This window comes from Achroia grisella, unplaced genomic scaffold (assembly GCF_030625045.1).
Source record: "Achroia grisella isolate CSIRO2021 unplaced genomic scaffold, CSIRO_AGI_Agris_v1 utg540, whole genome shotgun sequence".
NCBI lineage: Eukaryota > Metazoa > Arthropoda > Insecta > Lepidoptera > Pyralidae > Achroia > Achroia grisella.
Genome location: NW_026712925.1, coordinates 1,084,930 through 1,102,168, shown reverse-complemented (window position 1 = coordinate 1,102,168; position 17,239 = coordinate 1,084,930). Strand labels below are relative to the sequence as shown.

The following is a 17,239-nucleotide window of genomic DNA, read 5'->3' as shown; positions in this document are numbered from 1 at the left end:
CACAACTGCAATATATGTAGGTAATTATAAAATAGTACAATCATACATGTGTGTAGCTTCTTACAGGTAGGTAATATTTGGTATAGGTACGAGTAGAATAGAGTATTTAAGTTTCTACCCTTATCACGGTTGACCAGCACATGTTTTGTGAAATAGTTTTTTATTGTTCTTATGATTAGATGGTACCTACTAAGCAGATAGAATTATATACATAATTCGAACTATTTAATACCACCATATTATATGCTATGTATTGTATATATTGTATATTTGCATCAAAACTGCATAAAATAATTACAACTTAATTTTAATTACAAATAATTAATACAACGTACTAAAAACTGCTAGCAATGAAACCAATAGTACCCATACCATACTTTATCAAATTTATCCTTATCCTTTTTTTATAGTACTATGGAGCAGTAGTAGCCTATGGACGCCTGAGACGCCTGAGACGCCAGGAGTCTTACGTGCGCGTTGCCGACCCTTAAGACTATTATAATACACCCTTTTGATCCTTCATATATCTATGTATGTACCGCGCAGTAAATGCGCTCAGCGAACGAGAAAGCTGCAAATTCGATATAGGCTGACCAGCAGGCGACTCTTCTAATACTGCTAATCTCGCAGCATATGTCATTCATATACTATGGATTAAATTACAAGTTCCTGTTTTTTTAATACCAGTTTTTTTTACTCTTTTATATTTTATTTAATTCTATTCTATGTACAATAAGGGAATAAAATGATTGACGTAAGTAAGTTCATGCACGTGTAATTAATAATCACCGCATTGTATACACGCTGTGCTTACATTTCAATATAGGTACATATGTGTATTGAAATGTAATTATAAATATAAAGTAACATCGAGAAAACAAAGACTCCAAATATCTTTCACAAAGAAAGACAGTAGTAGTAGTATATTTATTATATATGACTAAATAATAATATCTATTTTATTATACAAAAAAAGTTTTTCTTATTATTCAAAGTTTGGATTTTGTTTTTTAGCAAAAATCTGAAATCTTGGTATCAAAATTTTATATCTAATATAAATATCAGACAAGTTTTCTTCATCTATCTTTAAATAAATAAATGAGTGGTACATAACTACACTGATTCTGTGATCCCGAAACAAGAATATCCTGTGCTAATTAAAAAATATATAGTAGGTACAATGAAGTATAGGGTTAGGTTAGAATAAAGACAAATTAACTATTTCTAACAATGTCTGCTAATATAACAATAAAAATGACACAAATAAGCCGTAAAATAAATTTATTTCCATAAATATCTAGAAACAAGGAACAACATTTTTCTCTACGTCATCAACGTGACTACAAACAACTGTGTCGTTAAAGCTCGCGTGTAAGCATCAGTGCATCTATGAGTAGCAGCGCTGCGCACGATTCGTTGTCTGGGCAATGTGACTACCTGCAATAACCCTCGCCCTGCAGAAACAGTCGGAAAGCCTCCGCTATCTTACTAGGCTGTTCCTCCAATACCATCCCGCAATCAGAAATGCTCAACCACGACGTCTTAGTGGGATCCAAGCGACCATTAAAGGTTACGGTATCATCCACATGCGGCGACAAAGCGGCTGTCACGTTCAAAACCGGTATTTTAATCGAATTGCTCTCCCGAGATATTCCCAAATCACTTCGGCGAATGAATGAATCGATAAACATAGACAAGTTAACTGGATTTACGTGAGAAAAACAATCTTTATAAACTTGTGCAAGATCATGATTGCGATCTTCAGTGCTACGGCCGAAGTGATGCCACATAAGATAGTCGAGAGCGCCCTGAGTCATCCCACTGGAACGAAGCTGTCGCGTATTAATTTTCTGATAAAGCCATTCAGTCCATCCAGCCTGAGTAGATGTACAATTGATCAATACTAAAGCATCTACTTTTTGAGGGTTAGCAATCGCATAACGGGCCAAAATGTTAGCGCCTGCACCCACTCCGAATCCAATAAAAGATCTTATACCAAAATGACCAAGGATGAAATCTATTTGGGATGCCAAAGCGTCCATTGTTGGATAAGTAAAGTCTTCAGGCAATGCGGGAGCGCCTTCCTCTTGACCTGGAGCATTGACATGGTAAATACAAAATTTGTCTAAAATTGCTCTCATGTCGACAAAGTTAAAGAATGCCTGAAAGTTCGCGGCATAATTGAGGCCAAGGTCATGGTACGTAAGTATGGCGCGCTTGCTACGGTCCCCTCGGACCGCCACTAAAATGTCCCCACGAGACGTTCTCACCCTCTCCTCTACGCATGCGCCATCACTTTGCAATCGTCGTTCCGAGGGATAATGGAGCTGTATACTCTTCAAATCGTCTTCAAGGTTATCTGACGACATCATATTTAATAGAGCGATATTTTCTTGTATATTTGTCGGCATATTTCTCACTTAAATATTTATTATTCTTTATACACTGATGAATCGATGTCTAAAATGTAACAATGTTGTAACTTCACTTTGCACAATAGGTTGAACTCCGGTATTATATCAGTGTTATTATGTTAATTAACGTAATCCTTTAGCGGCACCGAACTGTGTTTACAATTTACATTTCTAGTTGCACAATATGCATTGTTCTTTATATAATTTACCACTTTATCACTTAGTGTTTGATATTTTGGGGCAGTATAGTCGGCAGTATGCGTTTTTACGGATAATATCTCAGAAAATTGTCAATAATGTATAGGCTCGGCGAACGTGAGTCCGGGAGAGAGACCGGTTCGGCACTGTTCGTGTTTTTTCGACAGCGTTCGGTTTACGGATTTGATGGGGTCCGTATGAACTGCAGCTAACTTCACCTGTGTTGTTGACGCATGCGAAACAGGATTCGTCGATTCCAAATGACAGCTAAAGAATTATGATTACGAGTTTACGAGTTATTTACTTTGTCTAGTCGAAGTAAAGCCAACTGTATTTATTATACAACATAGTAAAAATTATTATAGAGAAAATACAAGAATATATTTACTATAAGTTACTAGCTGTCCGGCAAACGTTGTTTTGCCATATAAATTAATAACACTATAAAAAAATAGGGGTTGGTGGTAGAAGGATGAAAATTTAGGGTTGTATGTATTTTTTAATGACACATAATAAATAAATATAAATAAAAAATTTTGCCCAAACAATAAAAAAAATATGTTAGGCGTGAACAACCCTTATCACTTAGGGGTATGAAAAATAGAATAGTAGCCGATTCTCAGACCTACTGATATGCATATACAATTTCATAAAAATCGGTCAAGCCGTTTCGGAGGAGTATGGTAACTAACATTGTACACGAGAATTTTATATATAAGATTATCATATTAAGTTTGTTGAATTCTTAAAAAACACAATATATTTATTTACATAACCTAATTGTACAACTAAGAACCTAGAATTAAAAAGCTTATAGAATATAATATAATGACTAAAATATATTATTAAAAGGGGTCCCTTTTATTCTTACAATAATTAGGTATATTACACAATTTACTTTACATAATTATACACAATAGATTGCTTGACAACTTGATGGGGCTAGTGCCACTTGTTAACTGTTGTTTATATATTTTATTACCTACTAGCTGAACCCGCAAACGTTCTTTTGCCATATAAATTAAAATCGCTTTTAAAAAATAGGGGTTGATGGTAGAAGAGTCAAAATTTAGGATTGTGTGTATTTTTTATGCCATCTAATAAAAAATATTTTGAAAATGTTAAAAAAAAATCTTGGAAAACAACTTCATATGTGTCAAACATATGAAATTATTACTAAATGGGAAAATACAAATGAATATAAATATTTTTTATTCAAATAAACTTAATTTTAAGTAATTTAATTGATATATTTTCTATTGCACTGAATTGTATTAATTACACATTGTATTAATCTTGATGATTGATGCGCTCATTTAGAATTAATTGAATGAGCGCATTTAGAATTCAGATTCAGCCAAGAAAAATACGCATAGAACTTGCCTATTGGTCTTTTGAACAAATGTTTAAATGAAGAAGATATTCAAATAAAATACATTTTTTAACGAATCCTGTTTTTTTTTTCAAAATATCCTCCGCAACCTTTACAGTCAGCCTGGATTGTAATATATTGGTAATCATATGTTTTATGTAACTAGGCGTATAAACTGGCGGCTCACCAGGTGCCGGTAGGTAAATAGCAATAGTCGGACATATCCTGGTCAAGTAAGTCGTTGCCATTGTGGAGGATTAATATATTATATCTACGTTCTTACACTTCAACTGAAACTGTAAGGACGTAGATATATATACATATATCTACAATACAAGCTGCTTAACGGCAGAAATAAGCAGGTCAGAGGTTCAATTTTCTACAAAATCTATGTTGGTCCTATATAAAATTGTACCAAATAAATACATTAGTTATTGTTATCCTTAATATAGAAGTACCCCATATATAACTACAATGTACGGTAAGGGAATATCCAGATGTCTATTACTTACTGTACTTACATCTTTCTTTACATCACTCGAATAATAACCATATAATAATAATAATGAAAAAAAAGTATCTTTATCATAAAGATAAAGATACTTTTTTTTCCTTTTGATACCTCTTCTTTATATATAACAAAATGGTAAAATCGAGATGATAGAGAAAAACTGTTTGTTTGTTAAGGTTTTATATAAACAGCTGGAGCAATTAGAATAGAATGTACACAGAATGTACATTGTTACATTGTGTGGCTCAAAATATAGATAGAATAAGCTTTTGTTTGCATTATACAGTAAAAGGTTACCTACCTTTTACTGTATAATGCAAACAAAAGCTTATTCTATCTATATTTAAATTTATACATTTCATTATTCAAATAATAAATGACATCGTGTATATGCGTTATTTATCGTTGTCATAACATATATAAAAAATCGCAGACACTACAAGTATTGCGCTAAATATTAAATTTTTATTATTAAAACTATTAATTGCTACCCAAGTCTCGAAAACAACAAAATAAAAATTAGCGCCTGAGTAAGCGATGCTTCGAAAACAATTTTCTGATTTTATTTCTGCTTCGATTAGAAATACGTTGCAGGTATAAGGAAAACAGAGTTGTAAGGAACGTGTTCATTAAAAGCCATCGAGGCAGATCACGTAGACAGTATCAATCGACCACCCAATTTACTTTGTACTCTCAAATATTTTTCTTAGCAGTTCTGAATCATTCCATTCCTTACACACGTCACACAGGCCTAATACATTCTACGTAATTATATTTAGATTAGGAGCATTAATCTAATATCAATTATAGTTTATTTATCTCCCTAGTCTGTAAATTATTTAATTTAATTAAATGTTGACAGTTACTGACACTGATTGTTCAAAGGTTAACATTTCTTGACATTTAGGTAATATTGCAAATTTTACTGTGAAAATGGATAAACTTGTACTTTCATTAAAATTTACTGATATTCAAGAATTAATAAAACTTATGCATAATATTACCATACTATCTACTAGTGGGAAGCAAACCGCCATATATATGCAAAATAATTAATAGAAAAGGTCAGAAGTCGGTAAGAATTTCAGAAGCATAGTATCAAGTCCAAACTTCCGAGTATATGCATTTCATCCAACGACATCAGGTAACCTTACTTATAGCTCTCGAATTTAATTGCTTTTTATTTGTGGTCAATTTATCTATCAGAAATATAAAATGTAGAACAGAATTTATATACTATTACTGAAGTGTAAAAAAAGTGAGAACAGAATTTATATACACTGAAGTGTAAATGAGGCCGCTATGTAACAATTAAAATATAGTTTTAATTTCATATTAAATCTGTAAAACCCTGATTATACTCTTGTGGCAACTGTGGTTTGCGTTACAAATTTTAAAGCCTAATCGTTCTAGCATCTAATGGTGTCATAAAGCTACATATGTATTAGTTATAGTTAGGTACTAAAATACAGTATATCTTTAACAAATTCAATAAAAGTTATTAGGTTATGTATGTATTATTAGTAGTATTTTATTTTAATAAATAAAACAAAGTTATTAGGTTTTTATGCTTGTTGGATGAGACTATGTTCCAACTTTTACATGTAAATAATTAGTTTTACTTAGTTTTAATGTACTTATTGCTTTCTAAAGGAAAATAGGATAAGAAGGTAATAGTAGATTCTTAGTGATTTGTGGTTAACTAATTTCGAGAAATTGCTGATGTAACGCCCGTGTTATCACTTACCTATTCGTTGTCATTCAGGACTAAGATACCATACACTTTATTCTGTAACATCACTTATTTCAGCTACATGACGGTAATAAAAAATAAAATAAGTGATACTTGAGGTACCCACGCAGTCGATCCTTTGCAAGTACTATTTCGGTGAAATTCCAATATTGAATTATCAAAAACATGATATATTTTTAAAAGATCATAATGAAATGGAACACTCTCCTTCGCTAAACGGTATACGCGGGGCACCAGTGGAGGATGATATAAGATGAGATGAGTATGAGGTCAGGTCAGTTAGCCCATCGTGGCAAAGTCCCCAGGAATTGGAGATCAATCTGACGTGGCATATTGCTAGCAATGGGATTATTAATCCACATTACTGTTAGTAATGTGGATTAATAATTCCTATCCCTTTCCACCCTTCCCACCCCAGACATTAATATGATATTATTTGTATGATTAATTAACACAACAAAATAAACCTACATATACCAAATAAACCTCATAAAAATCAGGTCATTTTATACTCAGCTTAGGATAATTACGGTGGGTTAATTGCTTTAAAACCTAATAAAGCTAGATATACAGAACAGCGAGCAATTCGTACCGATTGTAAAGGGCTTAACTGCTATTAGCAAGCAGTTTAGCGTATTTACAGCAGTCCCAGGTGATTCCAGTTCCAGTGATCCGTTATTAACGTAGTGTAATGTTACCACAGAATGTTTTATGTATAATTATTTTGTTGGAATTTCACATTTTAAATTTTAATGAAATAAACATACTATGTCGCAAGCGTGGAAGTAGTGTGTGGAGTGTAAAAATTGTAAAATATCTTAGAAAGCGATCTCTCATTGGCGATTTTACATGGGTGAGACAGAGTAGGTATATGACTTGCTTGAAACCTACTTGGATAAAGCATTGATAATAATGTAATGTAATATGGAGACTATTCTCCGCATTTAGTCTCTCATCAGGGCCTATGTGCGTGTAGTGCTGAGACTAGTAAAGTAGCCAGACAAGTTACTCCCAGAAGCGCAGAATCCTCTTGGTATCTTCACAAGCGTCACGGAGCGACCTTACCTTTCTTAGCTTTTGTGAAGCCGTTTCTTCGGGTTCAAAGCAGCGCCGACAAAGGGGACTCTCTGTAGCATCTATTGTGTACTAGTATTTATTTAAGCGACAGTGGCCCATTATTTTCCTATCATTATTTTATGGTTTTTCCTATTTAGGTTCAATAAATGTTTTATGAGTAGTTGGTTTGCTACTAACAATGCCAACTGTTGGCAAAATATTATCATCAACAATCAAAGTTGACATTGTATCTAAGTCATATTTAGTAGATACTTAATTTCACACGTCGCACATCAGAAATTAATCTGAAGTCTGAATCTTAACCGAAACTTACACAAACAAAGGTTTATTATTAAATAACTTCATTTCAAAGGTATCAAATACATAAACCAGTTATCTACAACAGAACGTAAAGTTTAAACGAACTTGTCAGGAAGCAACATTATTTACTTATTGCCGACGGCAAAAATAAGTTAATTAATAGATTTTATTTAGTTATTTTAATAATATAATAAATTATGACAGCTTCGGTTTATCATTACTTTCAATGGTCTCGGGTTCGATTCCTCGCACAGTACATTAGTAGGTATGATTGACTGAATATGATTGTTTGTATCGGTCTGGATATTTGCTATGTATATTTTGTATACATTTTTATAACACAAGTTCTACATAGATTTATATTTTATTTTCTACTGGTAGTCATACCTACATATAGCAGAGTCGGCATTTCACAGTCCTTTTTTTTTTCTTTGCAACATATTGAATTAAAACAAACGCCAAGTGAAGCTTACCACAATACATTACTGACAACTGTATCCAAATCGGTTAAGCCGTTTCTGAGATTCGCACCCAAATTAACAGAAAATATCTAAGATATATTTCTAGTACTTAGATAAACTCCCCCAAAAATAGTGTTTCTCATACACATATATAGATACATATATTATGCACGACGATTAGTTATTTTCTTAAATATACATGTGTAGATAATGTTTGAGCTGAGTGGTTGAAAAAAAAAGTTAAATCTTTCAAATATAAATGTTAATTGAAAGGAGAAGCTTGCTGAAAAACAACGACCGCAATGGAACTGGGACTTAGAAAGCACGAATTAGTTTTGAATGTCTTGTCATGCCTACATCAGATTAGAATGGATGATATCTTTTTATTACTTTTTAAAATATAGCAATCTTATAATGAGAAAATCCCTATATAAATTGATAAGTAAATTTTGGAAACATGATTTATTAAACAAATATGGTAGTATACTCTACATATTCATTATTAATTTGAGGTGCAATTATAAACTTGAGAGAGAGAGAGCATTTTGAACAAAAAAACTCCAAATCACTGCACTGCGAGAAAATAGTTCACTGTTTGAAAGGTTATATTATTTCAAAGTGACAAAGACTGCGTATTATATATTAATACGTAATGCTATTAGTAAGGCTTTTTGCCAGGAAAATTACTTACACGAATACCTATTTTTTTACCTCAACTGGCTTTACAGCTTCACCGAACGCTAGGGAGCGAGTCTAGATGGCACTCAAAACCCGCGGAGGGACTTATGAAGCTGGTGGCCTACTCCTGCTTAACGAATACGAGTTTAGACCGAGGGCACCGGGTTCAACCTTCGTCTAGGATCGTCGTAATTTCGATCCCCGTTTGATTTGGACGGGGGATCGATTGAATTTTTTCCTAATATAACATACCTAGTAGGAACCCGCAATTGTTTGACAACAATGTATCAAGTAACAGCAGATTTAGATGGTTATTAATAAATCTATAATTATGTATATAATAATAATCATTATTAGTTAAGACGACAATTCTTATTTTACAGTATTAGGTACAGCTAATTATGTGTTACCGAACGATACCAATTTTAAGTATAACTAATTATGTGTTATACTGATAACACATAATTGGTTATACTTAAAATTCCTCTACCCGTTTGCAGGCACATCGCCCAATATTACAAATAGATATTTATTTGAAATAACGAAAACTATTTAATAAATATAATAAGTTTACCAGCACTACATTATTTACGTTACAATAATGGACTTTAATAGATTCCATGTGTAAAAGTAGAAACAATGCTCTTCGTATAGGTAGTCCTAAACAGCTATAAATTCTTACACTGTTGTAACAAATACTTAGTAAATTTTAAATTTTCTTAAACCTGCAGGACGCTTGGTTACCTAGTGTTTCTTTGAGTACCTGTGTCGTAAAATAGTTAAGACTTTTTAGTATTAATTTTATGGTGTATCCTGGAAAGACATGGATAATGTTTAGGTTTTATAGTTTTAAGATAAAAACCTGTTTAAATAAAAGTATAGCGAAATTCTTACAAACCACTAATCTAAAAACAATATGTCTAATTACGAAGAGCTCCAGTATTCGTCTACAGTGATATACCCAGTTGTAATTATATTAAATACTCCTTTACCAAAAGTATAACATCAAAGACCATACATACCAAAACAAAAAAATATGATAAAAACCTTATTGTTTCCATTCAATTTACTAAACAATACAGACATAATCGAACCAACTTACTGTGACAATAATAAGCTGTCATAAAACAGTGTAGCTACGTGCTACAACCCTTTCTGTTTCAGTCATGAGCTTTAGTAATTGTTTTCTTATCTTAATGACTGATGCATATGGTTCGTTATTTAATGTACTTATAATAATACTTTCCCGACGGCCATTAATGACAATAAAATTTCATAAAAATCTGATAACTAATAACAGATTAACTAATTGGCAAACTACCTTTATTCCATTAGAAGCTATTGTAATAATTTACTTAACAACGAAACTTCTATGTTACTCTTTTGTTAACATACCTATTGTAAAGATACTAAAATTTTCTTGTATTTCAGTACTTACCTAATGCCTTTATCTTATCTATGCCTTTTTATTTTGTAAATATTGATTTTTATAAGTCTGACATTATTCCTATGCTTCTTCACTTTTTTGTAAACATTAATAGGTAATACCAATTTCTACAACTATATTTCGTTTAATATTTAATAACTATCACCATCATAGAGTCATTTCATACATAAATGACATTAGATTACATTGATAATCTAGTAAAAAAAAAATTAACAAAACTACGAACTTTGCCGTGGAATAATGGTAAATTCTGCTTTTTTTTAAGTTATGGTGTACAGATTACCTATATTAGGTTTTTTAAGTTAAGGTGTACAAGTAGGTAGGTACATTTATATATATAATTTCAATTATTTGAGAGCACAAGGGATTGGATGGAGCGTGTGGCATACTACCGATTTTTATTTACTTGTTTTGACATCATTATTGTTATTTAAATGGGTATTAATTTATGTTGCGTTTTCACACAGCAGAAGTTTAATAGAGCTAAGTGTCATTCACTAATAAGTAGGTATATACTCGTATATACACAACTAGCTAACCCGGCAAACTTTGTTACGCTATATAAATTAAAATCACTATTAAAAAATAGGGGTTCGTGATAGAAGGGTGAAAATTTAGGGTGTATGTATTTTTAATGCCACATTATAAAAATATATTATTTCGAAAACATTACGTTAGATGTGGACAACCCTTATCATTTAGGGGTATGAAAAATAGATAGTAGCCGATTCACAGACCTAGACTCTGAATATGCTATATATAAATTTTTAAAAAATCGGTTTAGCCATATGAAGAGTATGGTCTAACATTGTGACATAAGAAGTTTATATATAATATTTATAGTATTTACTTATTACATAGTTTCTATACCGGTTAGGTACATTATTATTTTATTATATTGCTACCGAACTTAATAGAGTAGGTATTCGCTTAAATTTAATCAAAATTAAATTTAGCATGCAAATATGCTGCTCGTAGTATTAAAAGGTGAGAAGATTTTATGAACAGGATATTATTTTACAGAAAGTTATGTGTGTATAGGTACTCTGTGGATCTACTACTTTATTATAACAAAAATTGTATATTACCAATTAAGTCATTTTCAGCAACTTACTAATATTACAGATAAAATAATATTACATAGATACTAATGTTATAACGCGAAAATATGTGAGTATGAATAGATGTTTGTAACTCTTTCACGCTAAAACTGTTGAACGGATTTTAATGGAACATCACGGTATTAAAGCTTATATTTATATCAGAATAACATTTCACACGGGTCTCCGCGGGCACAGCTATTACCTACATAAAACCAAAAATGTATTACCACTTAACCGACGGTCTATTTCTTATAATTATAAACGACCGCAATTTCGTATTTTCTAATTCTTTTCCCAAGAACACAAGTGTGTCCCTAGTTATTTACCTAACTTTAGATTTAGAACAGTAATTATAGATTTGTTGTGGTAATACAAAGATAAATAGTATCTATATAAAACCTATATATTTTAAAATAATTTATTATAGAATAGAATACTATTTTAATAAAGTCGTTATTTTTAGTTTGTTAATAGAGTATGGAACAACTAGATATATAGGTACTTAATAGATAACTACTACATGATGGTAATAATAAAAAACCATTAAATTAGATGAACGAAAACTAGGTATACTGTTTTTCATTGGATAAATATCTAAAACATTATTCATTAAGTAAGAAATATTTTTTATTTTTTTCATGGAATTTTATAATTGCAAACAATGAAAAGTTATAAAATATATATATATATTGATCCAGCAATAAATATTCGATTTGATTTCTTTTAATTTAATATTAATGCTATGCTTAAATGTTTATCCTTAAACAATAAACTCCGTCCTATTTACATACATAAGTATTGACGCCGCCCCTTTAGGGTGGGGGTACGCACACAGCGGGTTCTTACGGGGATGCGCGGGCGCAAATAATAAAAACCAAGTGTACATTTCCCAATTACACAGTATTATTTGAATTTTCTGTCGTGTAAGCACGAAATACACAGTAGTGTCTAAGTGACGATAAAGAGTATTTTTAATTTAATTTAATACTTGTGTTAACTATTTCCTGATTTTCCAACATGCCATCGCATAGATCTAATCAAGTACGTACCTATATTTTATCAAAAACGAACGTAAAATGTATTTTTTTTTATATATATATATTTTTACTCATTTTATTATTATAGAAAAAGAGCCAAAATCCTCCAGAACGAAAACGTGGTAGACCATCCGGCTCCAACAGAATTCCACTATCATTGGTAAGTTTTCTTCTACTGTCTACATTTTATTTATTGATGATACCTAATAATGCCTGACTATATATAGGGAGATGAATGTATCTTTTTCTGTCATTATTAAGATTTTTTATACTAATATTGTAATAGAAAATCACTTAAATCATATTTAGTATTTATCTTCACGTTTTGCCCCACAGGAAGAACGCCGTGCCCGTAATGCACAATACGAGAGGGAGCGACGTAACGAAACCACTGATGCCATGTCCCAACTAGCAAGAGCCTTAAAATGCAATATAAAGGTAATAATAATCTTTTTTTTAAAATCACCCAATTTTCAAAATGAATTGCTGCACAATAATAAAATGCCGATGTTGGTTCCAAAAATGTCTTATATCGGTCTTTGTTTCTCCATTTATATCTTATTTTATTATTTAATTCATATTTAATGGTAATTATTTAATTATTAATTAAACATTTGTTTAGAATTAAAACAGTAAATATTCTTTCTATTTCTCCTTTATTAATTTTTTTTTGTTTGTACTCAGATGTCGAATGTAGATTTGCTGGCTACTGCCTTGTCTACCATACAAAGAGCAGCGGAACGAGATCCTACAGACAATATAGAACGATTAACAAGAATCAATAATAACCTGACATCACAAAGTATGTATTTTGTATTATTTTCTAATTCTGATAATGTTTTAGAATGAAGTGCATTATGCACTTTTTTTTTTTCAATCAATTATATCATATAGTTTATTAACATATATCATAAAAAGATTCTAATAATAAAATTTTAAAGAATTTATTTGAATATTCTGTTATGCATTTAATAAATAGAATGTTATTTACAGTATGCAAATTGCAAGAACAACTAGAAAAAATTGGAGTTTACGTTGACGACGACTCTGATGATGATGACGATGATAATTATGATACTAATGTAAGTGAAAACTATTTAATATTTATATTTAATTATAATATTTAATTACATGTCTATTGTAATCGCAAATTTCATGTAACACTTCTTCTCCAGGAATCGAATTTAAGTCCAACATCAAGTGAGGCGTCTTCCGAGTACAGGAATACGGAAAACACGGAGTCTGTTGATTTAGACCCTTTATTAAATAGCCTGAGTAAGTATTACATTACAGTATATTTGATCGTTATATTTTTCTTTAGATATTATTTCAAATGAGAAACTATATCTGTTTGATGCCTAAACCGCTGAATCGGTTATGGTGAATTTCACTCTTACGTAAACTACATCAACAAATTTCTTTGTTTATATTTTTTATACAGGTATTTATTCTTTATTGGACTCAAAAATATAGTAACAAAATTAATTAGAGACAATAATATAGAATAAAAGTGAATTTGTATATTTTTATAATTAATGATTTTAATCAAATCAATTTCATTCTAGGTGATTCGGAGAAAGAGATGTTATTCGCGATAGTAGGCCAAATACAAGATGGGGATTAGAGATAATATTTTATTATTTCATCGAATATTTTGAAAACCCACATAGCGTTTCTAAGGTGCGTATTTTAAATTATATTTACCTATATTTTTTACTTATGACTATTTATTGTCATATTTATTAGAGTGAATAAATAAGTAATAATGCAAAACTATTTAAATATGAATAGTACAAATTATTAAAAATATTTTCTTTGCCTATCTACCCTTCCAGATCCAGTTATTGTTCCTGTAGTAATTATCGATAATAAATTAAATGACAGTTTAGTAATTTTACAATTTTCTTTTTTATATTCTAGAACCAAGGGGGATTGTAGAACCTACAAAATTCGTCAGAAGACTATCTATTGTAAGTAACCCAAATTTATAATGTCGCATATATAGCATTTTTGTAATTAGTAGCATTGGTAATAAATATACAGATTTATCTGTATAATTATTTTAATTAATATATAAATTGATTAGTACTCTATGATTAACTTATACGGTATACAAATTACATAATGTTGAGATTATTTAATAAATCTTTAATAAAGTAAAACTACATATAATAATTACAGATGTCAATATTAATTTCTATCTCTGAGAAAACATTATACCTACATGTAGTATAGTATATATTGCTTAAATTACTTTATAAAATAATAATAATATATAATTTATATTGCCTAAATATTTTTAAGATTTCTTAATGATATATATATTTTATGAAATATTTTGCTTTTGTTTCAGGCATGGTGAATAAATATTTAAGGATTTATAAAATAAGTAATGGCGGATGTATAGTGTTTAATTTTAAATTATTATTGTATATATTAAATAAGTTGTTGAATTTTAATGAAATAAATTAAATATGACTCAAATTATTGTTTTTTTAAACACTCCTACTGTAGCAATCTATTGATTTACCATTATAAAATTGATGCATAAATCAGTTGAGTAAATGTAAATATTAATAATAACTTTTTGTTTATATTTATAAACTTTTGCTTTTATTTATGAAATCGAGTAAAATAAATAGCAAAACTATTTCAGTTAATATTAGGTACAATTAGTTTATACATCACTATTTTTCTTTACATACCTAGGTACTAAACATTATTTTGGTGGTTTTTATAACCAAGGTTTAGTCACTAGGTATATAATTTTTTTTCAGTGTAATTATGAAATATGGAAAATAGAATTAAATTATTCAAACGAACTAGCAGTGAATGTATATTTTTATATTATAAAAAATGTTGAGATTGAATATATTTTTTTTATGTTAGGTCCTGGTATGGACCTAATATTAAATAGAGATATTTTAAGTTTAGTTATAAACAGTATCTACAAAATATGTATAAACAAATATTTTTACTTACCTATCTACAGGATTAGTCGTTAAGAGTACAACCCAGGTAGTAAGCCGGTATGAAATGTAAATATTTCACCAAGAAACAAAGTGCTAATGTGAAAATAAATTTAGACGTCTTTATAAGTACTATGACCGAGCAGTTTCTACTAAGTAAACTCTTTATGGGACTTTTAATTTAAAATATAACATTGCTAATTGCTATAGGTACCTAAATAAAATCCCGAGTAAGCTTTAATTTATCTCAACAAATGATCACTTTCAGCTGACTAATGCTGTGATAGTATAGAAAGGTAATTTTCTACGAGTATAAAAGTTTTTAAAATTATATTCAATTTTCAACTTTATTTCTTAGAGAAATGTGTTTTTAACCGTTTATACTATTGAATAGTAATTATAAATGCAACATTCTCTCTTTTTATTAAATTTTCATGACAAAACCGATTTATATGACATACCCGTGTGGGTTATCTTTATCTAATCTGAGTGTGAAATTAGGATGAAAGAATTTTTCGCAGACGAAGTAGTAGGTAACTATATGTATTAGGTATTACTAATAAAGTAATTTGGCTATGCGTATTTAACTGTCAAAATGTATGAAGGTTATTTTAATATTTAAGAAATCCTAAGTCAGTTGTTTTGTAACTGTCACATAATCTGTCGTCACTTGTCTTGTTGTTTTCCTTAAATAATATATTTAATAAAAATATCAGCATGTCACTTATTGAAATAACGGCGAACAAAATGACAAAATCACAATAATAAAAGATATTTCTTGTCATTCTGATTATATTAATGTAGCTATATTCTTCATCTTAGCCGTCTTATTTTTAAAACTACAAATATTCATTACTGACATAAGCAATTTCCTAAGAAAATTTGCTAAATATGTCACTTATTACCTACTTAATATAAAAGGAAGATAACCTAGGTATAGAACCTAAGTATACCTTTTTATATAAAAACCTAGACTTTATTAAAAGTCGCGAAGACTAGTCTAATAGTCTCAATTAGGTGGTTATAAAAATTATATTTGATACCTAATTTTAACAAAAATGCATTATCTACGAGATTAGCACTGAAATTACAATTTATACTGTTTCATAATAGTAACTATTTTTCATCATAGCCATTATATAGGTAATATTTGTTTTAAAAAAATATTAGCATGTATACCTACATAACTTTAATTCTTAAGGAGGAATAATCTTATAATTATGAAATATATTCAATACTTATACATATAAATAGGTACATTGCTAATGTTATCAGATCTACTATAAAATAATTCTTATCTTCTTACTTCACATAGTAAGTAGTGGTTATTTGTACTAACAACCACTACATAGACACTACACTGAAAATGTAATATAATTTTAATCTTAATAATATTATAAATGCGAAAGTTTGTGAGTATAGATGTTTGTTACTCTTTTCCGCAAAAAATACTGAACGGATTTTAATAAAACTTTACAGTAATATAGCTTATACATCAGAATAACATATGGGCTATATTTTTTATTGAAATTTAATGTGGGACAAACAGCGGGTTAGTAAAACATATAAAGATGTAAAGATTTGCCTGTAATTAACTCAACAAAATGCTTATATATTCTTACACCCTTAAAAATGGCTATTATCAAATAACTAGACTGTATTTAATTATAAAATAGAGATTATATATTAATAAATTGATTCCTACATCATAAGGCTATTCGCCTTGGCATTGACCATAAAAGCAGTTGATATATTTTAGCAATAAAAAGTATTGTTTAAACAATCACAATAAATTGTTAATATTCGGAGAACACCGGTATATAACTCCCACTTTCCAGTCATTATCATTGGCACCGCCCCTATTTTAAGGTGGGGATAGACGTAGATGCGCCGGAGTGGAACGTGCGTTCTTTTTCAAA

General features: G+C 29.9%; 1 protein-coding gene across 1 annotated transcript; it reads right to left on the bottom strand.

Annotated features, from left to right (window-relative positions):
• Positions 1-1,245: 1,245 nt before the first annotated feature.
• Positions 1,246-2,747, bottom strand: LOC131847653 (protein NDRG3-like). Its single transcript, XM_059197273.1, has one exon. It carries the CDS (start codon positions 2,409-2,411, stop codon positions 1,434-1,436), a length of 978 nt encoding a protein of 325 aa, XP_059053256.1. The 5' UTR covers positions 2,412-2,747; the 3' UTR covers positions 1,246-1,433.
• Positions 2,748-17,239: the final 14,492 nt, after the last annotated feature.

Coding starts and splice junctions, on each gene's coding strand:
- LOC131847653 (XM_059197273.1), bottom strand. CDS start 2,411: ATGCCGACAAATATACAAGAAAATATCGCTCTATTAAATATGATGTCG.